The sequence below is a fragment of the Cebus imitator genome, unplaced genomic scaffold (assembly GCF_001604975.1).
Source record: "Cebus imitator isolate Cc_AM_T3 unplaced genomic scaffold, Cebus_imitator-1.0 Scaffold28, whole genome shotgun sequence".
Classification (NCBI taxonomy): domain Eukaryota; kingdom Metazoa; phylum Chordata; class Mammalia; order Primates; family Cebidae; genus Cebus; species Cebus imitator.
The window spans coordinates 11,270,489-11,297,247 of record NW_016107343.1 but is presented as its reverse complement, the minus strand read 5'-3'; the positions used below and the strand labels follow the sequence as shown (position 1 = coordinate 11,297,247).

The 26,759-nt window shown below is 45.8% G+C and overlaps 1 protein-coding gene across 17 annotated transcripts in view; it reads right to left on the bottom strand.

The window, feature by feature from the left end:
* The window catches only part of GRAMD1B (GRAM domain containing 1B), a 269,384-nt gene that overhangs the window by 49,442 nt on the left and 193,183 nt on the right, over positions 1 to 26,759 (bottom strand). The window contains exon 1 of one of the 17 annotated variants that reach the window (XM_037736773.1): positions 13,664 to 14,062. The exons of 14 other annotated variants lie outside the window; for them this stretch is intronic. In XM_037736773.1, the coding sequence (XP_037592701.1) occupies positions 13,664 to 13,674 (11 nt within the window). In that variant the 5' untranslated portion in view covers positions 13,675 to 14,062. Of the gene's footprint in view, positions 1 to 13,663; positions 14,063 to 26,759 lie in introns of those variants that run through there. 2 more of the 17 variants (XM_037736775.1, XM_017523591.2) reach the window with 2 other exon arrangements.

Genomic DNA, 26,759 nt, shown 5'->3' with positions numbered 1-26,759 from the left:
TGGAGGAAAGTAACTCCAACTATCCAAAACCACGTGAGTCTCACATGAAATGATCAAAGCGTCCATGAGAACTCCTCACCATCCAGCAGCCCCACGTCAGCCCACCCTATGTATACCATGCAAAGATCTACATACCTAAAATGTTGCTTTCAACACATCAGCCAATAAACAATTAGACTGTCTGTCTGTACACAAGGCTGTTGATCATCTGTGCTGTTCTTGGACACTTCTCCCTGATGACACCAACCTCTCTTCTACTCCTCTGACTGTCTCGGACACGAGCTCCTCTCTTGCCACCCAGCCTGATATTAATCCTTCCCTAAAGGTGAGTCTGTCACCTCCCTGGCCATCTTCAGCTTTCTCTAACTTCAACCAGGTAGAGACTTCTCGACCTGCTTCTGGCCCTGGTCACAGACGGTAGCCTAAGCCAACAACCTGCTGCCAGGTAGACGCTTCCTCCGGACGATGTCTCCTGAGTGCCTCACACTGAAAACAGCGCTGGACATCTTTCCTCCCAGACGTTCTTCCACAACTGCCCATTCCCGATGGCAGCTTTACTTTAGGACTCTCAGGCTGCAGACCCCTCTCTTCCATCTCACTCCATGGAAAATGAATCACTGAATTCCACCAATTCTATTTCTACAAAGCTCTTTATATCATCCTTCCCTTCCTTCCCCAGGGCCCCAGTTCAGGTTCAAGGCATCCTGCTCACCTTCTTCCAATAAACAGCCTGCTGAGAGGTCTCCTCTGCCTCCATTTCCTCTTCCTATTCACTCACATTATGTCATTAATCTTTTTAAATACAAACCCAACATCTTACTATGCCCTACTAGCTCCCACATTAAAGTCCAAAATCCTCAAAATGGAATCTAAAGTTCTCTGCTAAAAGTAAATGACACCTCTACACTTTCTCTCTCCTTATATGCTCTTAAAGGGCTTGCATGTTCCAAACCTATACGCTTCCCCCATTTCCCTTAATATACATACGCTTTCTCCTGCCTCCAGACTCCCTTATAATTCACTACTTGATCCTAAGGAGCTCTTGCCCTCCACATCTCCCTGCTGCAGTCCTGTTCGTTCTTTGTTTTTCCTCCGTTCATTCTGTAAGACCCATCTCAAATCCCACTTGCTCCACAAAGCTTTTGTAAATCTCCACCACTGAGCTGACGAAAGCATTGAACATACACAGCCTGGTATGAAGAACCTACAAACTTCTGGAGGCACAGCCCTCTGCACGCCCCACACAGCCCAGCAGGGCTCTGTAAGTGGCATGTGTTCCACTGAACTCACTCCCAACCTAGTGACGGTCTTCACACCCCTGGCTTTACCAATCCCTGATATCAAGAGGGCTCACAAATCTGTACCTTCAACATGCTAATATTCATAAAAATAGCCAAATGTTATTGAGTGTTTATGAGCTCCTGGTACAGCACCAAGTACTTATTAAACATTATTTCATTTAATCCCCCCCAACCAACCCATGAAGTTGCAATGGATAGTGTTATCCCATTTTTCAGGTGACACATTTGGATCCTTGACAGATTAAGTAAATCGCCCAAAGTCACACAGATGGATGGGAGGCAGGGCAAGATTTCAAACACAGGCCTATCTGATCATTAAGCTCGTTCTCAGAAGCAAGCATTGAATCGTGTTTGTTTGCCGGATGGATAGAAAGATAGACAGATGGAAAGACAGTGGGTAGCTGAGTGAGTACAGAGAAAGAAGGAATCAACTTCCTGCCTCCAGGCGTCAATACATTCCCTATTTTCCTGTTAAAGTGAACTTTCTAAAAAGAGGATTTGGCATATTTTTCATCCTCTTTGATGATTAAAGCCCCTTTATAATTTCCCACTCTCTGTAAAATAAAACCTGAACTCTAAACTACACGTTCCTCAATTATCTCACTCAACCTTCCTCTGAAAACCCCAACACTGGCTACCTTTCCAGTGCACCTCTGCTCAGCCATCAGAATCCATCTGTGCCTCTGCTCAGCCATTGGGGTCTATGTCTGCCTCTGCTCAGCCATCAGGGTCTATCTGTGCCTCTGCTCAGCATCAGGGTCTATCTGCACCTCTGCTCAGCATCAGGGTCTATCTGCACCTCTGCTCAGCCATTAGGGTCTATCTGCGCCTCTGCCTCAGTCATCATGGTCTGTTGCAGACCCTTGTGACATGCACCCTCACTCTTCCAGGTCTCAGCAGTGCCTCTCTCTGTCTGTCTCTCTCTCTCTCTCTCTCTCTCTCTCTCTCTCTCTCTCTCTCTCTCTCTCTCCCCCTCCACCTCGCCCTCTCCCTCCAATCACCCAATGGACATCTGCACTTCCATTGGGTGATTGGAGCAGAGCCCACATATACCCCTTACACGCCCCCACCCTGTGCTCTATCTCCGCTCCGATCCTTCTTTATAAAAGAAGAAATTTGCAGTTTTAGTTCTAAGTCAGCAAGGTCAGCACTAAACTTTCTAGAGTCTTGAAACTCTTACAAGGTAACCCATTATCCCATAGATTTGGATGACCTGCTGAGCAAATAAAACCAATTCCTGAGTATCTTCTAACACATAGCATTATGTCTTTCAAACAAACTGTATAATGTGCCATTCATCTGACCCTGTCACCATTATTAACAGAATTGCATTATATTTCAAAATATTGGGATTTTAGAGCTAAAAATAAAAAAAGACCTTACATTTGCTGTAGGGATGGAAAGAGATGGGCTATGGGACTAAGACTCCCTCCCAGAGTTTAGGGTTAGCATATTCAACTTTCAACTTCACATGTAAGAATCCTGAGTACAGGGGTGTTAAGTGCCTGGACAAGGTGATATGATTTTGTATCTGGCTTTTCAGTTCCACAGGTATTTCCTGACCACCTGGCATAATGCAAGGCATTCATTTTGGTGAATAAAAAAGGATCTGTGTGCTGGAACATTTCTAGTCAGGACACGCTAGAGGCATAGTCCTCCGTGTTCACATAATCAATGAGTGGGATGACAGAAGAGAATAAAGGAGGAAAAGAAACGCTGCCTTGAGGATACGGCACTTGAGCTAGACTCAGAAGACGTGTTGGAGTTAGCCAGGTGAAGGGTCTGGGGTTCACGGAGGGCATGGAAGGAGAGAAGAGAAGGTTGGGGACGGCGGAACAGCATGAACAAGGGTGAAAGGCATAAAATAGCATGGCATATACGGAGCATTGCCAGAAACCATGTGTCACCAAAGCATAACATGCTTAAGCTGATGTTCTAGAGATTCTTGTAATCAACAGCTCTCACTCATAATAGGTCCTCTAAGACCCCCACCAGCCACCTTTAAGCCATGCAGGGTCCCCAGAGGTCATTCATTCATTCCCCATTGCCCCTATTTTTAAGACCTCCAACACAGACTCCTCTCCTGGTTACCTTGCTAGCTAACAGTGCTTCCTGAAGTCTGACCACAGGAACTCATGCTACCTATGGTTTGATCCTTCCTCCTTTAGTTAGGTCTAGCTGACAACCTTGAGAAAAGGGAAATATAGAAAGAGGACAAGGACACTTTAGGCTTTCTTTAGTGACTCTCTTTGTAGCATCCCTGCCCCCAGGCCAAACCTCAGACACGGTGGCCACTGTACCACTTTGCTTGGCTTTCTTCCTCACCCTTATCCCTGGTGTGGTCCTGTGGGTACAAGGCAGACCTTGTCAGCAAGCCAGCTCCCTGATCAGCTACCCATGCATTTTTCAGAACCCCGAGTAGAGCAGAGTAGTTACTTGGTGTTCCAGTGTTCCTCACTTGAGTTAACTTGTTTGCCTTCAGAAAAAATCATTGCTGCCCTAGATATTGCAAAATATGTACCCGTCTCTCTGGCCCCCAGTGCCTCCACCTGCTTGGACTGCAGCTGCTCCTTCCCACTTTCCTGCTGCAGTGCATGCCCTGGCTGCCCCAGCCCTGGCGCATTCCCAATCAGACCCTCAGCACCCTCCCCAGACCTGGACACTGCAGTGACGTGTTGACTTCACTGTTTCTTCTAAGCCCAGCCCTACAGTGACCTGGATGATCAAATGTATGGCTGTAATCATCTCAGCTCCAGGAGCACTGGTAATGAGAGATGTAAACACCTATCTCATAGGACTACTGTGTTAAATGAAATAACCTAAGTAAAATATTCAGCACAGTGCATGGTGCACTCCATGAAGATTTTTGAGCTTCTGCTATTATTAAGAAGGCTCTTGGCTGGGTGCCGTGGCCCTTGCCTGTATTCCAGTACTTTGGGAGGCTGAGGTGGGTGGATCACTTGAGATCAGGAGTTTGAGGCCAGCCTGACCAACATGGTGAAACCACGTGTCTACTAAAAATACAAAAATTAGCTTGGTGTGATAGTGTACACCTGTAATCCCAGCTACTTGGGAGGCTGAAGTAGGAGAATCACTTGAACCTAGGAGGTGGAGGTTGCAGGGAGCCGAGATCAAGCTACTGTACTGCATTCCAGGCTGGGAGACAGAGCAAGACTTCATCTCAAAAAAAAAAAAAAAAAGAAGAAGAAGAAGAAAAACATATCACAAGCACCTACTCTGTTCCTGCCATTCATAGCATGGGGTAAAGGCTGATGCTGGTATCTACTAGTCCCTAATTTCCAACAGAAGACTACCCTGTTATCCAGCTATACACGTCCTATCCCCATGCTGATTCCAAAGTTTCATTAATAATCCTTCTCAGTTCTTTATAATGCCACTGCAAATATCCATATGAATTAGCCAGCTCCCCTTTGAATTTTCCCATAGCACATGCTCAAGCGGCTGAGAGAGAAGGGCCACAGGTGTATTTGTATAACGTTTGCATGAAATTTACATGCTGCCTGCAAATGCCTCCATTTGTAGGTCTGCCCCGCTAAACCAGTTCCAAATTCAGAGTCTATGAGGGCTCCACGAAGATGGTTATTCCTTTCTGTATTATTGCTAGTCACTTGCTAGAGTCTACATTCTTCTGTGCCCATGTCATGACAGGTGGGAAGGGCAGACCCAACCAGAGCCTTGGAGAGGGAAGTGAATGGCCCAAATCACAAATGCCACCAGGGCCTCCGATTTCCCTTGGATCCTCTTCCTTAGACAGTAAAATACCATGTCACTTAACAACAACAAAAAAAGCAAGCTTCACTCCTTGTCATAACCTCCTGAAGTTCCTGGTTTCAGCTTCCTTTACTCATGAAAATAAACCCATAGTCCCAAGTTCCTAGAAGATTTGACTGGCTCAGAGAAAGAGCTAACAGGGCCTTTCAGGTCCAACCCTCTCACTGCTATGAATGCAAAAGGTCCAGAGAGCCAGAGAGATGACACGACCATCAACCAAAGTAGTTAACAGACAGCAGGATGGCTCTGCCCCTTCATAGCTCAGACCCAGGGTGCCTAACAGTGCCAATCTCAGTGTCTCCCCTTCCCCACACACACATTTTTCAGGATGCTGGATGGGGCTGGGGTTCAAAAGGATAAGACCTGCACCGCTCTAAGAGGAGCTCCCTGTGACCATGCATGGAACTTGTTCTTTGTGTGCCTATCACTGGCATCTAAACCTGGTGATAACTCCACCACCGGGTCTAGTTCCCTTTCTAGTGGAGAAAGCCAACTGTGCCTTTTGTGTCAAGTTGTGATTATCTGTTTGAAAGAAGGGACCAGAAGAGCTTTGAGAAGAGATTTTTTTTTTTTTTTTTTTAGAGATGGAGTTTCACCATGTTGGCCAGAATGGTCTCCATCTCTTGACCTCGTGATCCACCTGCCTCGGCCTTCCAAAGTGCTGAGATTACAGGCGTGAGCCACCGCGCCCAGCCTGAAGAGATGCTTTTTTTTCTCTACAGCATAGAAGTTCTCTTCCCAAACTTACACTAAAGCAGAGTCTCAGCCTGGTCCAGGCATGCCACACTTTGGCCTAGATTTAGCGGCAGGTTGCATTTCAGCAAGAGGCAGAAAGGGAAAGGGCTCCCGAGTTAATGCCTTTCTTCCCTGTCACAGTTCTTACAAATGCCATCTGCAGATCCAACACAGAATGGCCCTGCCCTATCTGCTGCCAGGGCAACATTTTGACAGAAATGAAACTCTTGTCCCCTCTCCTCCGTTTGGGTAACTTGCGGAAATTCCTGGAGGGCTTTCCAAATTGGGCTTTTGGGTGAAGTATACAAGCTGTTCGGGGACAGGCTGTGTCCGAAATTTGGACCAAAGGTTGGAAATGAACTGTTGCCAGGCCCAGACCACTGGCACAGACACCTTACAAATGGAAGCCTGACAATTCTCCAGGCTCATGAACCAGCCACTGTGGGCCATCCAAACATTCGAATGCTCAGCGTCCACATGGCCCATGCCCCCACCTCCTTCTGCACGCCGTCCCTCGCCTGCCCTATCTCTGTAAATACTGTGTAGATAATTCAGGGCACTTCTTAGGGGCAACAAGCCCCACTTGCTGATTCCTCCTTCCCTGTCTTGTATAAGTATCTTAAGTTTTTTTTAAAAAATAAAAACTGAAAACTTAAAAAAAAAAAAAAGCAATTTAAAGGTGGGAGAGCCCAATGAAAACATTTGCAGGCAGTTCACTAATTTAATATCTAGATATAGTCTCATTAGGGAGCTCCTTAAGCCTGGAAGGAATTACTTGGTGCAAGGGAAAGTCCGGGCAGTGACTTCAGTTGTTGATGAATTTACTGACTAATTAACATAAGGGCAAGGTCCATGGAAAGCTTTTGGCGAAGTAGAGAAAAGTAGAACTTCAGTTATCCTTCCACTGGTGTTCTCAGTCTAGGGAGGTGATAGGAAGAGCAGGACCTGGGCAAAGGTTGTTTGCCTCTTCTGCTCAGGCCAAAGAGAAGAGGTCCCTCGTCGCCATAGCTGGAGCCTCCATCCATCCATCCCACTCTCCCCTGCTGCCTGGCTTTCCTGCAGCTTCTGTTCAGTCCAGAGTTTGGAATTCAATCCAGGAACAGGCATGACAAACACTATTTTTCATTTCCATGGAGACAAGGCCCTGCAATAGAACCAGGACTCCATGCCTGAAATGACAAAACAGCCTGACCCACTTTTCCCCCTTCCTACAAAAACAAAATAAGTTTGTTTGGGTCCTGCCAGAGCCAAGGAGAAAAAAGCAAGAGTTCCTGTTATCTCTTTGGATATTTCAAAGAGGAACAAATTATAATCACCTTTGAAAACACTGATGATGCTACAGAACCAGTGTCAGTAATCAGACATAAATCGCTTTACCCAAAGGGCTCATGGCTGCAGTAAATCCACTCTGCTTCCTCCTCTTAAGCCTCTGGGGAGAAGGTTCATGTCCCCTAAGAGAAGGACTTAATGACCAGCTATCCAACTTCTTATAGAATCCAACGATTTCCTCAACTTGTCTTGCACCATTTCCTCCCTCATTTTATTCTAGCCTCCCTGGGCCTTTCTTGAACAAACCCAGTCCACCTAGGATATTGGCACTTGTTGGTCCTACTGCCTGGATCTTTTACTCTAAAATTTTGAATGCTGTTTCCTTTTCAGCCTTCAGATCAAAGCTCAAATGTCACCTCCTCAGAGCAGACTTTCTTGAAGGGCCACTCCATACAAAGCGGCCCTCCTAACACCAGGCAATCATTACCACGTGGCCCTGTTTCCCTTCACTGCCCTTATAGGGGCGGAAATGGTCTCTGCAGTTTCATTGCTTACTGCCAGGCTGCGCATTCCATGCAGGCTGGAGCCATGTCTATGTGTGCCTTCCCAGTACCTCCAGCAAAATGACTGGCACATACCGGGGTTGCAGATATACAGTCCATGAATTTTAAAAATGAGATAGCCTTAAAGCCATTCATTCCATTGTTCAGCCACTCTGATAGACATGTCTTTCTAAAGCTGGCCCCAAATCTGCCTTTTTTTTTTTTTTTTTTTAAATGCCAGCCCATTAGTCCTTTTTCTGGCTCTTGGGTCCATGAAAACTAAAATATGACATCACTTCCAGACTCTCTGCTAGCCTTGTCACTCTGTCTAGACATCAGGACACCTGATTTTAAAATCCTGAGCTCACTGGTGCCCTTGAGAAAATCACATTTTCTTTCTGTGCACCTGTGTTTTTTGTCTGTTGCATGATCACAACCTATCTTCCTGGAGTGAGAATCCTTTAAAGAATAAACCTAATTAGACCGTGCATCCCAAAAGTAAAGAGCTTCCTATAATTGCTTATGGAGTGAAACAGAATTAGCAGTGGAATGTGAATTCCCAGTTAAGAAACTGAATCCTGTTCCTAAATTCAGTCATTTCCACGTGGCAAAGACACGGGGTGAGAGTACAGATTGTCGCTAGGCACATCGTCAGCTAGTTCCGACATCCATAGGACTGGGATGATAAAGACTTAAGATGAAGCAGAAGATACTAAAATCAAACATAAGAACTTACTGGTGTTGTACAATTTCCTTATCCTGAGATTGTTCACAACAGAACAAACGCCTAACAGGGGACAGCCCTGGTGGGTTCGCAGGCCAGGTGCTGGCTGAGCAGTACTACAGTAGTCTGTAGTTTGGAAGGCGCTCATAGTGGTCATGTAATCCATCCTCCCACTGGATGCAGAACTCCCTCTGCAAAGGCCCAGACGACAGCCGCCATGCCTCTGCTTCAGATTTCCCCTGATAGAGCTCCCACTGGCCAGCTGCTCACGTGTTGGGACAGCTCTAACGGCACTCTTACGTGCCACAGTCCTCATTCCTCCATGACTCTCAGCGATCACTATCTGTCCCAATCTCTTTGATTTTAGTAGTCTTCAGAAATTGCCCTAACTTTGCTGATTCAATGTCATTAAGGAAGAATCTTCAGAGCACCTCTAACTTTGTATTACACATTCGTCCTGAAGGCCCACTAGGACAGCAACGGTGTCACGGTTCTTTGTATCCACACAATATTAAACGTGATATTGGGCATACAATAAGAACTTAATACTTTTAAACTTGCCTCCATGGCCAGTTGCAGGGGCTTATGCCTGTAATCCCACCACTTTGGGAGGCCAAGGTGAGAGGATTGCTTGAGGCCAGGACTTTGAGGCCAGCCTGGGCAACATAGCAAGACCTCACCTCTACAAAAAAAAAAATTAGCCAGATGTGGTGGCAGATGCCTGTATTCCCAGATCTTCAGAGGTTGGGGTGGAAGGTCACCTGAGCCCAGGAATTCAAGGTTGCAGTGAGCTACGGGCACACCACTACACTCTGGCCTAGTCAACAGAGTAGGACCCTTTCTCAAAATAAAATAAAATATGAAATTACTTTAATAAACTTATTTATTTAATTATATAATAAACTTGCCTCTAGCAATCTCAGTCAACTCTTAAGTACAACCCCACACAAAGTGTTTCAGAAGCCTCAATGTTCAAGGGAATGGAACCTTATGAAAGCAGAAAGGTGTTAAACTCTCCCAGGAAGCGCCTTTCTCAAAAGAGATGTCCAATCCACTAGGAGGCCAAGACCACTGGAACAAGGCAAGGAGTTCAACTGAATAGAACTTCCAGCTTCTCCTGTGTTTGCTCATCAAGGGCCCCTCCCCCATCCTCAGCAAGAGAAACGCTGCTACTAAAACCGAAAGGAATTTTTGCAGGATCCAGGTGACATCAATGGGTCCACCCACCCATCAAACAGTTAGTGAGAACCACGTTCTGTGCCCATGCCAGGTAAAGGTCTAGGCATTGGGGATATTGTCAATGACTCTAAGAAACTCACAGTCTGATGGGAGAGACAGACATGTAATGAACTAACTCTGTGCAGTATCTCCCATCACCATTCGTCAAGCGAGACAGACCGGGAAGCTGAGGAATAGCCCCTAGAAGTTAGGTGGCCTTCCTGACTCAGGCCTTCCTCATGTCTGATCTGGAGGCAAACCATTCCTCTCTGAGCTTCCGCTTTTATTATGCAAGAACCAGGGTGGATGCCGCCTAACCCCCACAAGGACATGGAGGAGGATGACAAAGAACATATAAGAATACACTGTGAAGTACTGAACAGTAGCATCTCTGAGACAGAAGGACTCGGATCTAAATTAGGCAAAGAATCCAGAAACAAAATCCAGGCAGTCTGGGCCCACAGTTAACTCAGCATCACCAGCCTTCTCTCTGGGCGGGGCTACATCACCTCAGTGCGAGGTTGCTGTGGTATTGTCAGGTCAGTGTTCCTCCTGAGGCAGTCAGACTAAGGTTTTGCAGGTCGGGGAGAAGTGGTGACATGCCGCATGCCCTGCTCCTCATATTGCCCCTGCCCTGACCTCACTGGCCTATGAGGACGGCTAAACTCTGCCTGACCGCTGGGATTCAAACCTGGTTCTGACTTATTTTTCTGCTACCACTCAAACCAAAGCACACCGAAGAATGACCATATGTTAAAGTCGGAACCAGTCTATTTTAGAATAGAGAGAACTGGAAGAGGTCATTCCAGCTGCTGACTTCAAGCAGATGCCCACCACCCAAGAGAGGTTTTAGTCTAATTTAAAATACGTTCCGGGGACAAAATCGCAGGGCTTTCCCTTGCAAACCTTCTCAATGTCTCCTGCTATCATCAGGAAGTTATTTATGATTTTAAAAAGAAAAAGCTCAGCCTAGGCAATATAGTAACAGCTGGTCTCTACTATATTTTTTTAAAAGATTAAAAAATTTTCTTAAAACTACGCAGCCATGATGGTTCATGCCTGTAGTCCCAGCTACTTGGGAGGCTGAGGGGAGAGGACTGCTTGAGCCCTGGAGACAGAGGTTGCAGTGAGCTGACATCATGCCACTGCAGTCCAGCGTGGGTGACAGAGTGAGACCTTGCCTCAAATAAAGAAAAAAGAAAAAACCCTGTGTTATATTGCACTTAATACCATTTTCTTTTATTCCAGCTATCCTAGACTGCAGGTCAGTTCATTAGTTACAACCCCTCCTCTGTTTCTATCCTCCTTTCTTTGGGTAAAATAATTCTATTTCCTCAAACCTATTCTCTGAAGTTAAAAATCACTCGTCCTACAACATCCCCACCCAATCTTCAGCTCTCAAGGGACAGTCACTAATTGATGTATAACTCATTGCAACTTGGGACAACTGACAGTTTTTATTTTAAGCTCAAACTGTTTCCTGTGGCATCCTACCAGAGGTCCTATCCTACTACCTTGTGAGCCACAGAACAAATCTGATTTTTCCTCCATGTAGTATTTTCATGTGGCTCTCATGCCTCCTCTGGACTTGCCAGACTCTCACATTAACATGGCAATGGCTTCCTTGGCCAGCGACTTGGCTCCTTCTCCTCTGAATAGATTCCGGGTGATCTCAACTTTCTTAACTATGAAGCTCAGACGTAGTTGTAACATTGCAGAGAAGTGGTCTGAGCAGCTCAGAATACAGCAGAATCATCACTCCACCTGCTTTGGATAACAGAATGCAAACATACATTTTCAGTCATTTTCTAAATCAAAAGAACCCGAAATTACTCACTGTTCCTTTATGAGTCTCTGGATATAGTGCTTCAACCTTATCCTGTAGGCTAAGAGGGGCGTATGTATATCCCTCCAAGAAGCAAACACTCCCACCACTTCCCCCAATGAGACAAATCCCAGTTCCGGCAGAAGGATGAACAATTTTACCCCAACTCAGTTTACACTATAATTCTGAGTGTTTATACGAGTATCTCTAGGCCAGATGCAAAACCACAGACCTTAAGTCTCTTATCTGGACACAAGAATGGTGTTTGCATTTTTAAGTGGCTGAAAAAAATCTGAAGAGTATTTGTGACATGTGAAAATGATATGAAATCCACAGTTCAGAGTCACTAAATAAAGTTTTATTGGGAACACAGCCATGCTCGTCCATACATAAATTGTCCACGACTGCTTCCACTGTTGAAAGCAGAACTGAGTAGCTGAGACAGCCTGGCCCACAAAGCCCCCAGTATTGACTATCTGGCACTGTACCGAAACAGTCTGCTGACATTTGATCTAAACATATGACCTTGAAAAGGCCTTTTCTGGGGGCCTGTTTGTCTGTTGAGTCAAGGGGACGGTGCCTGTATCCCGAGCATCGGGGGAAAGGACTACAGCCTTGCTCCTGTCAGCAGAAAAAAATCTGGAGGGCCAGAAAAGAAAGAAGAAGGGGCAGGGGAGGTGTTTAGTTTTAGGCTTTAAAAAAAATTATTATTATTTGGCTGTGAACCTAATAATAAGGAAAGAAAACGAAAGAAATTATTATTAAATAGGGGCAGGGTCTTGCTATGTTGCCCAGGCTGGTCTTGAACTCCTAGGCTCAAACGATCCTTCCACCTCAGCCTCCCAAAGTGTTTGCTACAGGCGTGGGCCAGCACACCCAGCCAGGAGTTTTTCTTCTAGGTAGGATGATGACGGCTTTTATTCCTTCATTCTTTCTGCAAGTGATTGTTTTGCAGTTGCTTAAATGCATACAGAGGTAAGGGGACTAGCTGATTCTCAACTCCCAACCCACCCGCAGGGCACTACTTTTTAATCATGGCCTTGGGTGCTATGGGTGGCTCCCAAAAACATCCCTTTCCCTTACCCTTCTTCCAAGGCCAGCTTTTTTCATCTCGGTCCCAAACTTCTCTAACCTGCGGCGTGCTATCCAAGGCAAAGTCCAGAAATATGACCACCATTTAAGGCCAGCTGCAGAGAGGGGAGAGGCAGGAGGTAGAGGAGTGAGGGGGTCTCCTCAGAGCACAGTGTGCTAGCAAGTGTCAGAGAAGAGGCAAAGATGGCTTTCTCTAGCCCTGCCTGAGCTCTTGGCTGAGGCCCCGGGGAGAGAGCAAGCTCCAAGTCCTCCCCCAGGCCTCCACTTCCTAAATCAAGCAAATAACTAACAATGCAAGGAGGTGTGGGGGAGTAAGGCCCAGCCACTGGGTAGCTATTTTCTCAAAATACATGGCAGATCTCTGCGCCAAATGCTGGCTAAGCCAAAGAATAAACAAATCCCTTTATTTCTCTGAGATGAGAGCTATCAACTTCCCCTCTCAGCCTCTCCTTCTGCCGGTCAGATCCATCTGTCCCATGGCCCTCTCCCTGTGGGATAAGCAGTGTCTGTCCATATCTTCCTGACCACAGCTCTGGCCAGCTCCTACCCCCCTAGAAGGCACTGCAGAGGGAAGCCAGCAGGTGAGGAACAGGAGCACATGGCCTGTCCACACCTCCCCCAGAAGCTCCCTGCCAGCTCTCCATGATGCATCGTGCCACTAATTCAGTACTCTGCCCTCCTTTCTCCAAGTTAGAGGGCCCTGAGTAAGTCTTGCTGGACAAGGGGACTCGCATCAGCCTCAACCCAGCCCCTCCCTCCAGCCCACCCCAGGGCCACCCCTCTGCGATCCAGAGCTCAGCTCTAGCAGTGCTACTGTAAAGAAGAGAAAAGGCTAGGGAGGGAAAAGAAGGTGGCATCTCTGCAGCATGATGTCACATGGTTGCTTTCGGATCCCCAGAACAGAAAACAGAAGCAAACAACATGGACTCCGGATTTAGTCTGCCTGAAAGGTTTGTGTTCTCGGCAGCTCTGAACAGCCTGCGTCAGCTGGGAAAAGCACACAACCAGAAAGACAGGTCCTCGCCACAGCCCCCAGGGCACCATCCTGACCCCAGGACAGAGCCACCCCTTACAAAAAATCCCACGAGGAAACAAAGATAGACGGACACACACACACACACACGCACACACACACACACAAGCGTCAGCACGAGTTAGCACTAACCTGGAAGCCATTAGGTAGGAACGGTAGCAGAGTGCAGTGCAGAGAGGAACTCATTCATTCATGCATTGGGCAGTGGGGGGCGGGGGTGGGGAGCGGGGGCCCTGAGGAGGCTGGAGGGCACTCACCTCCATGACCATCCCAAAGCCCTGTTTCTAACGGGGGAGGGAACTCAGGCCAGGGCTCTCAGAAGCTGGGGGCGCTTCTTTGCTCTGCTGTTTCACACCGCTGTGGAATTTTAAGCATGACTCCCCTTTATTTCCCTCTCCCCCACCTCCCTCTGCGGCTGTTCTTTGGTGTGGTCGTGCAGCCTTGCAGAAGTCCCTCTCTCCCTCGCCCTGGCTCCCTTTCTCCCTCTCCCTCCGACTCCCTCACAGACAGCTGTTCTGAGCTCAGGCACGCACGCGCACAGGCGCACAGACACACTCAGACACGCATCCCTCTTGCGCGCAGACACGCACACGCGCAAACACGCACACGCACCGCCTGCCGGTTTACATAATGCAACTCTTTGGTGCAGTCAGCTTGGGCGCTCAATTATTCATGCCGGCGCGCAGGACAGAGCCGCTGGGTCTGCGGGGGGGTTACTTCCTCTTCACGCCCAATCCGACAAAATATAAGACCACGTTCTCGGGAGACTCTGCTCCCTTCGCTCCCACCAATTATTTCCCAGGTGCTGCCCACTAGGTCGAGCTGTATCAAGGAGGTGATACTAAATAGAAACACAGGTGCCTGGTTCTAAAGAGAGTCATGCATCCTTCAGAGGATGACAGCTGCTCTCACCGGCCCGCGCCCTAGGGCCCTAGGAGTAGGAGAAGAGAGGAGGCCAGCACTGAGACCATAATGTGCAAGAAAAGATGGCCGAGGGCCTCTTCAGTGTGGCAGCTCCCAGACTTCCAGGATGCTCGCCTCTGGGAAGGTCAGGCTCTCACAGATGGCAAGAGTAACACTCAGGGAAAGCACTTACATTCGTGACAAAGCAGAGTCGCCTGAGTCTTCTAATACTAAGCTGTGCCTTTTATAAGTGTTTTTTTTTTCTCTGTCCATTCACCGAAATGCAGTATTAGTACTCAGACAGCCCCCAGAGGAATGTTCTGGCAGTGCGAGGTATTCTATTCAGCAACGATATTAATAATATTTCAAAAGTCATTCATGGCTGACGAAGCATTTTGCCCACATTCAATCATTTCATTCCCATCAAAATCACCTAAATAGGTCTTACTGACCTGTTTAGTGGATCTGGAGGCTGACTTCTAGGAAAATGAAGGTTCCAGGCAAGAAAGAGGAGGAGCTGGGAATCCATATCACCTGCCTCTAGATCCATGTTTCGATCTGTTTGATCCTCACACCCCAACTGTTTGACAACCACTGTCATCTCTTGAGGGAGGTAGCACAAAACTGACAACACTAACAATGATGATGGTTAGCTCAGTGCCTGTGAAACTTTAATCCCCTGAGAATCTTCTTTACCCACAGATTCTGATGGAGCAGGTCTAGGGGACCACCCAAGTCAGCCTTTTCAACATACTCCCAGGCGACACCCACGTTGCTATTCCAGGACCACCCTGAACAGCAAAGCATTGGCTTACGCATTCTCACGCTTTGAATCTTCCAAAAGGATAGTGTTGTCTGTCTACCACAGTGGCATAGGAAAACATGCTGAAGGTGAATAGTAATTATAATCTATTGATGTCACCTGCATCCTGCTCAAACTCATGCTGAGAGCTAATATTTCTTGGGCATCTGTTGGCAAAAAGTCTCATTCTGGGAGGGCCAGCCCCTGCAGGCTCATCATGAAAAATCTTTCCAAGATTGCTTCTGTCTGTAGCCTGTTGATAGAACAGCGGCCTCACAGTATATGGGAAGCAGATGGGTCTGGGCTGTCTGGCCCTACCTCAGTTACCTAGAGGAATCCCAGCTCCAAAGAAAGGTATATTGGCAATGCCCTGATTTCAGCCATCCCTCCTTGTCTGGTTCAAGTCCCACCTCTTCTGAAATGTCCAGCTGGCTCTTCGAGGTTAATCCACAGAAAGATCTTGGACTTGAGTCAGATTTGGAGCCAAACCTGAGCTGCGCTGCTTGCTGGTCACCTACCTACTCTCATCTCTGACTCAGTTTCTTCATCTGAAAATGCTAATATGACACATTGAAAAGATCATGAAGTCAAGAAAAGGCATGTGAAAGCACCCAAGAACAGTTGGATACCTCCCCTGCCCCTGCCCTTCTAGTACACATTTAGAACTTAATTGCAGATTCTGTTGTTCTCTATTGGTTTTGCATCCCTGAGAAGATGGTAGGCTATTTTTTTTCTTTCATGTCCCTCCAGCATGTACGGGTACTGGGTACACGTATATTCAGTAAATATCTTTAGGCCGGGCTTGGTGGCTATACCTGTAATCCCAGCACTTTGGGAAGTTGAGGCAGGCAGGATCACTTGAGCTCAGGAGTTTGAGACCAGCCTGACCAATGTGGTGAAACTCCGTCTCTACTAAAAATAAAAAAATTAGCTGGGCATGGTGGTGCACGCTTGTAATCCCAACTACTATGAAGCTGAGGCAGGAGAATCTCTTGAACCCTCCTGGAGGTTGCAGTGAGCTCAGATTTCGCCACTGCACCCCAGCATGGGGGACAAAGCGAGACTCTGCATTAACAAAAAATTGCACTGAATGTCCTTTCCTCCATTAAGGCACAGACACAGGGGTTAGTGGAGTCAAATGGCCAGCATCCTAGCCCTGGCTTCCCTACTCACTCACTGTGTAACTATGAACAAGTGCTAATTTTGGGAGACTTTCCTTCTTCCACTACAAAATGTACAGCTGTATATTGGCTTACATTGTTAGTGTTATCATGGTTTATATTGAAAACAAGGGGTTAAAGTGGTATGTCAGGGACAAGGCAAATATGACTTCAAATGTTAGTCCTATCAATTAGTTCTTCTGTGCCCTTTGAAAAGTTAGCTTCACCAAGTTTTGGATATTTCAATCTTCAGTCACAAAAATAACAATCTTAATGGATAGTATGAGGATTAAAAGATGTAAATGCATGCAACCTACTTCTCACTGCATCTGACACAAAGTATGTAGCTGTCCAATAAATTAAAGCTATTATAATCAATATTGGTCAAAAGCAGTAGCTGCTGTTGAAAAACACAATGAAAGATATCATCTAGTGGTGAGACAGATATTCAGAAACTTTGAGTTTGAATACAAGAAGTTCCTTAAGTTCCTCAGTTCCTTAAGATGCATGAAGTATGTTCCGGGATTTCCTCAGTCACCAAAATGTTCTTTGCCTGCTGCCCCCAAAATGGACTTCATTTAATAATAGAAAAGTTACAAAACAAGCAAATCAGAGAATCTGGACTGTGTCTCCTATCACAGAATACAAGCCTTTCATGATGAGAAGATCTTCCCTTGAGCTACAATAAAACCCAAATTATTCTGATGATAGCAAAAGAGTACTATCTATATGCAATGCAATTTGCTAAACCCCTGACAAGAATTATTTTATTTTATTGTATCAACAGTATAAAAAATGGATAATACTATTCCCATTTTTCAGATGACAAAACTAAGAGGCAGAGAGTTTAATAACTTGCCTATAGTACATGGTTATTAAGTAGCAAAGTCTGTATCTGAAACCCGATCTGCCTTACCCAACTGAGTCCTACTCTGAACCATTATATTGTGTGTGAAAAGAAGGTGCTACTGACATACCATTAGGAAGGCATGGGCCCTTTTTTTCCTAACAGTATTTATAAATTCACACGGAGGCACTCATACTTTCTGCCCTTGTCCTTCTTGAAAATTTAGCACAAACTCTGGGATGGCCATCTGATCCAAGAGCAGGTACATGCTGCAATCCTAACAAAACCAATGGGACGTCCACAAATGGAACTTATGCCTCCAGACTCTATCTCCACGCTTCCATTGCTATTTGGTGCCTAAATTCCCAAGTTGTTTTTCTGTAAATGAATTTAGGAAATTGAGGTAAAAGTGGGTACCTTTTTCTGAATTAAACCTTTCCGTCAGAGATACAGAAAACCGACACTATCTTCTATTTTTATAAGGAAAAGAAGTGTCTGAGAGTCCTGTGCAGTGTCCAAAGCACATTCCAGAGACCACCCTGGAGGAATCAGGGCTAAGAAAGAGAAGTTAAGGTATACCTGCGAATCCAATTGAACCAATCCATTCAACCCAGACCTGATCAATCACACTTTATATAAAGAGGGTCACTGTCTACATAGTATTTTATTCACTTCCAGTGTTTAATGACTTTTGTTTAGCGGCATCAGAGATGTTGACAATAAAGGCTAAGATCTTACATCTCTGAATCCCACTTGCATCCTAATAAAACGAAATTTAAAAACTTTTACAGAGTAGCACTCCAGTTTATGTGAATCTGAATTTAAATCTGAATCTGAATTGTGGAGAATGATAGGCAAAAGCAAATCTCATTTTTTAAAAACTATCATTCAAATCATCACAAGTGCTTTTCTGAAGCACAGACATCTAGGGGATTTCTGAAGTGTGTGGGATACAAAGAAGAAAAGAAACAGATCTACAGGTTACTGAGAATTCACCATTGCAAGCACAGTGGTAAGTGTTTTTATGCCTTTTATCCTTTTATAAAACTTATATCAGGCTGGGCGCAGTGGCTCATGCCTGTAATCTCAGCACTGGGAGGCTGAGTCAGGTGGATCACCTGAGGTCAGGAGTTCAAGACCAGCCTTGCCAACATGGTGAAACCCCTTCTCTAATAAAAATACGAAAATTAGCCAGGCATGGTGGTGGGCACCTGTAATCCTAGCTACTTGGGAGGCTGAGGCAGGAGAATCACTTGAACCCAGGAGACAGAGGTTGCAGTGAGCCAAGATCGGGCCATTATACTCCAGCCTGGGTGACAAGAGAGAAAAGTCATTAAAAAAATTATTTTATCAAACTGATGAGAAAACTGAGTATCAGAAACTATGCTTACCCATGATCTCACAGTTATTACTAAAATCCATCTTTTCAGCCAGGCACAGTGGCTCACACCTGTAATCTCAGCACTTTGGGAAGCTGAGGCAGGGATCACCTGAGGTCAGGAGTTTGCGACCAGCCTGGCCAATACAGCAAAACCCCATCTCTACTAAAGAGACAAAAAATTAGCCAGATGTGGTGGCAGGCACCTGTAATCCCAGCTACTTGGGAGGCTGAGGCAGGAGAACTGCTTAAACCTGGGAGGTGGAGGTTGCAGTGAGCTGAGATGGCGCCACTGCATCCCGGCCTGGGCAACAGAGTGAGACTCTGTCTCAAAAGCAAAAAATAAAATAAAATAAAATAAAATCCATCTTTTCACCACACCATGCTACTTCCATATATAAACATCTACTAGGCAAAAGGCACTTGTTATAATATTGCATTTAACCCACAAAACAACCCTGCAAGGTAAGTTCCATTGTTCCTACTCAGGTTATGTATCCATTTATTGCCCCTGAGCTGCAAATCCACCCTCTTTTCCCTGCCTTGTGATGCTGGAGCTGTACCCTGTCAACTTTTCTTCTTTGCCAGCTGGCACAATGTTATAGCTTGTCAGTAGAGGGCGCTAGAGAGATAGTAGAAGGGGTTGCCCTTCTTTGTTCTGGTGCTTTTCTGCAGAAGTCACTGGCCTCCCAGTGAGTTTCACTGATACCCTAATGGGCAGTTTCCAGTTTGTGTACCCCAGTCCCCAGAACCTCTAGAACCTTCTGTGTCATACTTTGGGCCATGGCCGTACCATCTCCAATAAGTTCTGAATTTTGGCCTTGGGTTTGGAGGAGGTGCAAGGGAGCCTTCATAGAAGTTTGTTCCTTCAGTGAGTGTTTGGCTCAATCCTAGGAGTTGCTCCCTACATCTGTTATAAGAGACATCTGTTATACCTCCATTCTTCAGAGACCTTTGCATGCTTTTACTTGTTAACCATTCTTTTTTCTTTCTTTCTTGAGACAGGGTCTCCCTCTGTTGCCCGGCTGGAGAGCAGTGGTACAATCTCAGTTCACTGCAGCCTCAACCTCCTGGGCTCCATCGGTCCTCCCACCTCAGCCTCCAGAATAGCTGGGGCTACAGGAACACACCACCATGTCTGTCATTTTTTTTTTCTTTTTGTACAGATGGAATCTCCTTATGTTGCCCAGGCCGGTCTCAAACTCCTGGGCTCAAGCGATCTTCCCACCTTGGCCACCCAAAGTGCTGGAATTATATGCATGAGCCACTGCACCCAGCCAATGATTCTTAATAGTAAATTTTCCCTGTTCAAATTATTGGTGTGGTTTCTGTCTTATGGGACCCTCACTGTTATACTATAAGGATGAGCAAAAAGAAGCTCAGATGAGTAGGACATTATCCCTTCCTCAAGTTATTCCTCCAATAAAATGACTTGGGAGGCTGTCATTTAAAGTATACTCTGAGCCAGGCAGAGATTTTATACATTTAATATGTATTCCTTCCTTTTATCCATTGACCCTATTTTGTGGATAAGGAAACTGAGGCATCTCAGTGACTAAATAATTTTCCCAGATCACATACAGAGGAAACAGAGAAACCAGGATTTGTCTCCAAGACAATTTGTCTCCAAGATTCTGCAGTGCTGCCCCAATCAACTGGCTGCCCTCAGACTGAAAGAGGGACAAGGAAACAGAGGGTATATAGACAGATTTTCAGGAAGTTCAGAAGAGGAAAAAAACTAGATTGTTAGCCAAGAGGTCCACATTTAACCAAATTTTTTTTTTAATGGGAGGGGTCATTAAAGATCTTTTAACTCAGTCCTTGAATTATAAACAAGCTGGTATACACTGGCTGTCAGGTACTCTGGAGACCCTATTAAATAACTCTTTCCTGAATTAATGCTTAGGATATAGTCTGTGCATTATAAGCCATTAGTGCAAGAGAATTGATGTTCCACAGATGTCCACTCTGTCCTCTCTGAGTTCCCTAACTCAGAATCTAATCCATGGAAGCTAGGTCGGGGGGTGTTCAAATGCGTATATTGATTGCCTCTGACCCAGCTGTAACCCAAGACCTCTCATTAATACTGCATCTCTCACATGAGGAGGAGTGATGTCTACATAATTAAAACCTAAAGCAAGAAATGGCCAGAAGGTTGAAGGGTGAGGAAGCTGAGAATTCAGATGGCTCAAACACAACATTTACCTTTAGCAACCAACACTGCCACTCAATTAGGTACCCACCCTTCAAGTCAAATTTTATCATGTACACATGGATACGTAGGTATGAAAGTCTTCCCTGGGACAAAATGCAGCCCAGCAGGATAAAAATACTTACCCCTTAGCCCACTGGAAACAGAGCTTACTAGGGTTAGGGCTCCTTCTACACATTAGTTAAATACCATTTCATCATGCACACCAATTCTTTTTTCCAATTTTCTTTTAATCTTATCCAAATATAATAAATGGATCCTACGTATTACCTTTTTCTTTTCTAAATGTTCACTACAACCAATTCTACATTTTCAGCCAGCATCAACTACAAATCCACCCAATGATCTTATACTAGTGGTTTCTAAACTTTGCTGCACTTCAGAATGATCTGAGAATTTTTACATAACCAACTAAACAAGAATGTCTGGGGTGGGAGCCAGGAATCAGAGTTTTTGAAGGATCTCCAAGTGACTGAAATGGGTGGCAATGTTTAGGAATCATTGGTCTATACTATTTTAACCTAATTCTCTAGTAATTTAGTACTGAAATAACTTTAGAAAACATAGACTAGTGATCTATATTTTCTAGATATTAAAAATTTCTTTAATCCAAGATATCTTTCCTCTCATTTAATAATTTCCCACATAAAAGGAGCTAACACTCATTGGGAAGGTATTGCCAGGCCTTGTTCTAGGTACTTTATGAAGGGCACACTGGGTCATATCTCTTTTAATCTTATTTAGTCTAATTTCACAGAATAGAAAATTGTGTCAAAGAGATTATGAGCACATCTGCAACTTTATTCAGTATACCAAGATACCAAGATATCATTCATCAGGGACTAGAGAAACAGACAAATTTAGAATGTTCAAATCCTCCCATGTTACCTTTCCCTTGATCTTTGGGTTTTAATTCAACCCGATTACATTTACTATAATCTTTTGGTTTTGAAAATTGTTGTCTTTAAAAGAGAAGACAGGCTGGGCACAGTGGCTCACGCCTGTAATCCCAGCACTTTGAGAGATCAGGAGTTCAGCAACAGCCTGGCCAACACGATGACACCCGGTCTCTACTAAAAACACAAAAAGTAGCTGGGTGTGGTGGTGCACGCCTGTAATCCCAGCTACTTGGGAGGCTGAGGCAGGAGAATCGGAGGCTGCAGTGAACCGAGATTTCGCCACTGCACTGCAGCCTGGGTGACAGAGTGAGACTCCATCTCCAAAAAATAAAATTAAAAAAAAAAAAAAGAGAGAGAAGACAACTTTGTGTTGGTAAATTTGATGATATTCTGGGATACACTAAAAAGAGAAAGAAATCCTCCTTTTTCTAGATTTTCAGAATTAGAGTATTCAGCAACCACAAGCAAGAATCTACAGGATCGTGACTCTAAAGTGTCCAGAGGAGAACGCACAGGGCCCATGTGACTGTGCCTCAGTAGAAGTCCCTTCTATCAGGGGAAGATGACACCTGCTCTATAAAAGGCTGACTGTGAGAATGAACAGATGTCAACATCCTAGAGTCCCAGTCGAGGCTGTAATCTAGAGGTTTCACTTGAGCATCATACTCCTTTCCAGAATGAAGTACTCATCTCCCCAGCTGCCTGGAGTACTAGCTGCTGATGGGTCACAGCTGAGTCCCTCTTTGGGCACTGCCTTGGATTAAAGAAAGCAGCCTCACCTAAGAAAATGCCCCTCCCTGAGGACAGACTGCATCCAATGACTAGTCCAGGAGAAGACACAAAAACCTGCCCTTTGCCTCAATTTGGGATAACCCTGCAGAGCAATCTTAGCTCTAGAATTTTTCACAGAATTGGCTAAAGCCTCTTTCAGGTGCATGAGAGTTGAACTTCTCCCTTGGCCCAATCGTAATTCCCTCACTTGCTTATAGCTTTGCTCCCAATAGCACTTCCCAATAAAACTCCTGCAGGCAAATCTGTCTCCAATTATTTTGCAGAGTCCCTTTCAACCTATGACATGTACTAATTACCACCAAGAATGTGTGTGAACAGGAGACAAGACACATTGCTAGAGTTAAAGAGAAAGGCCGAACTGAGGCTCAGGGAATTCGGTACCACCCTGGAATTTCTAGACAGTCCTGGCCCCTGGGACAGGCCGCTGACCATGCTCTGGCTTCCATTCCTCTGCCTACTCTAGGAAATTAGGAGACACTAAGCCCCTCTCCAAATCACCTCTTTGCAGAGGTAACTGACCTTTTCTTAATCCTGGATTAAGGTCTTAAAGAGGGATGTCTGCTTGCTGGATGCCCCAGTTAAGATGCTGACATGTTGTCCTTAAAAACAGATCTTGAGTCCTTCCTGCCACAGGCCCTAGGCTTGAGCCACATGACCATCCCCTCCACCTTCCTCCACCCCAAGCCCACTCTTCCTTTAAACCAGAGACAACTAGCTGGCTTTGCCAGTTAACAGGGCTCACGACATGAAAACACTATTGTTATGTCCCTGCACTGTGCTGGGAGCTAGTGAGAAAGAGAATGGCAGAGTGAGTGTGCATGAGAGAGCATGTGTCAGTGTGTGGGTGTGTCTGAGTGTGAGCATGCATGTGTGAGTCTGGGCAGAAGGAGATCATTATGAGTTCATTATGAGTTCCGAGAAACCAAAGGAGTCAAGGCACGGGCCCAGGGCAGCTGTCACCTCCTGGGCCCCATCCTCATGCCCACATGTCTCAAGAGGTTGATCAATGTGGTCAGTCAGGACACAACACCCAGGGAAAGCAAAGCACAGAATTCATTTTCAAGCATCGAATCCAGCTCCTCTTTAATTCAGCCTGGACTCTCCAGAGGGCAACCAGGAGCACTTACACGCAGCCACTCAGAGAATTTCCCCTATTTCTCTTTCCATGGCACAGAGGTATAGACTCCAGGAAGTGCTGTCTGGTGCCTGGCTTTCTGCAGTTGTGCCCACACTGCTTTGAGAGGTTGCCAGGTCCTGTCTGGCTGTACCTACGATGTGGATTATTCACATCTATGGGCATCTTTTCTTGGTGTCCATTTTTCCCACACATGTCTAGCCATGACAGTTAGTCTGCTCAGTCACTCTCCCCCAGGGCAGTACTGGGCTGCTCATGCATTTGTTTCCAGACAGGGCTTTTCCTGGTTAGGGATGCAATATACCTTTCTTTTTTTTTTTTTTTTTTTTTTTTTTGAGACGGAGTTTCGCTCTTGTTACCCAGGCTGGAGTGCAATGGCGCGATCTCGGCTCACCGCAACCTCCGCCTCCTGGGTTCAGGCAATTCTCCTGCCTCAGCCTCCTGAGTAGCTGGGATTACAGGCACGCGCCACCATGCCCAGCTAATGTTTTGTATTTTTAGTAGAGACGGGGTTTCACCATGTTGACCAGGATGGTCTCGATCTCTTGACCTCGTGATCCACCCGCCTCGGCCTCCCAAAGTGCTGGGATTACAGGCTTGAGCCACCGCGCCTGGCCCCAACACTTGACTTTCAAAGAGAAGGATTCTGGCTAAGGGAGGAGTTACTGACATGCTGCAATCTAAAACCCGCTTTATAAGACAGCATCTGCATTCATGGGGTATGAGCACTCAGATGGCATGACACTGAGGCTGCCCATGGCTGTAGCTTACCCTTTCTCTGGGACTCAGTTTCCCCACCTGTTATAAGGAGGAGTTGGTCTAAGATGACTTAGATGACCCCCTAGGTCCTTTCCTGCCCTAAAGGTCCACAATCATTCTTTATTTCACACCTCTGCAAGTGTTCAGAAGCTGCAGAAAAGTTGGGCTCTGTGGCCACAGGAAGTGAGGCAGGAGAAGGCAGCCATGCTGACCACAGCAGATGGGACCTGCAACCCAGCTGTGCACTGCCGAACCCTGCCCTGTTTCTATTTTCTATCTTCTGACCATTTCATTGCCTCTAACTAACTATCTCTCCTCTCCCTACCCCAGCATCTTCCTACCTCTTTAGAGAAGAACAGCTACACTGCTGTTCTGGGCAGATGGGAGGCTCTCTCTCTCTCTCTCTCAATGCTAAACCAATCCTCATTAAAGAGTTTGGGCCAGTTGGGCACAGTGGCTCTTGCCTGTAATCCCAGTGCTCTGGGAGGTCGTGCCAGGAAGATCTCTTGAACTCAGCAGTTTGAGACCAGCCTGGGCAACATGACAAGACCCAGATTCTATTTAAAAAATTAAAAATTAGCCATATGTGCTGGCACATGTCCAGCTACTCTGAAGGCAGAATCACCTGAGCCCAGGAATTCATGGCTGCAGTGAGCTGTGATCACACCACTGCACTCCAACCTGGATGACAAAGTGACTCAAATATATATAAATAAATATTAAAATTTTTGGCAGGCCTGACTCTTCCAATCTAAACCTAGTGGGGAATGGAAGGGAACAAGTCAGGAGAGAAGAGATCTAAAATCAAAAGTAGCCAAATGACAAGCTGTAGACACTGACTCACTCATAGGCTCAAGCTATGACATCCTGGCAGCGCCTCACCCCCAACCCCCACTTCCATTTCAATTTCTTCTCACATCGTTGATAACATGACTCTAACCAAAATCAAATTCCCATCCCACAGCCCACACACTATCAGTCATCCAGCCATGCACCCACCCCAGACCCTGGAGCCTGCCTGAGGTAAGCAGTACTGCAGAATAAGCCCCTGACCCCTGGCAAGCACCAGTCTTCTACAAACACAGGAGTGTGAAAGTCTGGCTTCCAGCAGGTGAAGATCATAAAGCCAGCATGGACCAAAATTACAACATGGCCGTACGAATAATTAACATATGTGGGCCTTGTCAATTGAAGCAAGTGAAGGAATGTACTAATCCCACCACAGATGATGTCAGTAAGGGGCATACCTAGAAAGCATCATACTGGGCAAGGCCTATTGTTCAAAGATAAATAAAGACAGTGTGGGTCTGGAAAGCCTGCCCTATGCAAAACTGTAAAGTAACTAGGGATGTTTAGACTAAAGGAGAGATGCCTTAAGGCAAACAGGATTTTGAATATCTCAGAGGAGGAAGACAGAGAGAAAGCAAAAGGCGAGAAAAGTCTAACATTTTTTGTTTCTTAAGAGGGAGGTTATCAGATGCATAATTGGGTTTGAAATAATAAGGAATGTTCTAAGAGTTTAGGCCACTCTTACAAACACTGCAAGAGGTTTGTCCATAAGAGGTGAGCTCCTAGTCAAGAGATTGGTTTCACACCCTCATCTCAGTCCAGACCCCCTCTAAAAACCTCCCAACACTGAGACATCAACAGTGTCTGCACAGTGTCCAGTAGCAGGTGACATCAGCAAGGCCCCAGAGAAGTGAACACAGGGCCATCTGATTTTTGTACTGGGAACCACCAGGGATCTCCATCTGCTTCCATTTTATAGATCCTTCTTCTCCAGTTGGGGTCCTCCCTCTATTATTGGTGGCCAGAAATATATCCATAGACTCACAGATCTCCAAAGTGGAAAGGTCTTTCAATCTCCCTCAGCCCAATTTCTACCCAAAGCAGGTATTACTGTTGTAGCTTCCTCTAAAGAGAAAGTGATAGGGGTAGGAAAGGAAAAGAAACCATGAGATCTCTTCCATTCACCACCAAAAGAGTGGATTGATACTCCTAACCAGGTAACCAAATCCTTCTCCCAAGGCAGGTTGACAAGTTGTGTCTCTCAATCCGCTGAGGCCCTGCTCCTACTGGTCACTCTGGGTTCAGAGCTGCCAAAGGTATCCAAACCCCCACCAAGAACAGAAATGGCCCTGTGCAGCTTCCTGGAAGTCTTGTGAAATATGCACAAGTGGGTGGGAGTGGATGCTAGGAAAGCTCTGCCCACTGCTGAGTCCCTGTATGCTGACATTTGTAGTCAAGATGGAAAACATCCACAGACCCGCCCTGGAGGACTGGCTGGTTTTCTTCTAAATATTTGACTCACCCAGAACCCTGATATCAGGATCTGTAAAAT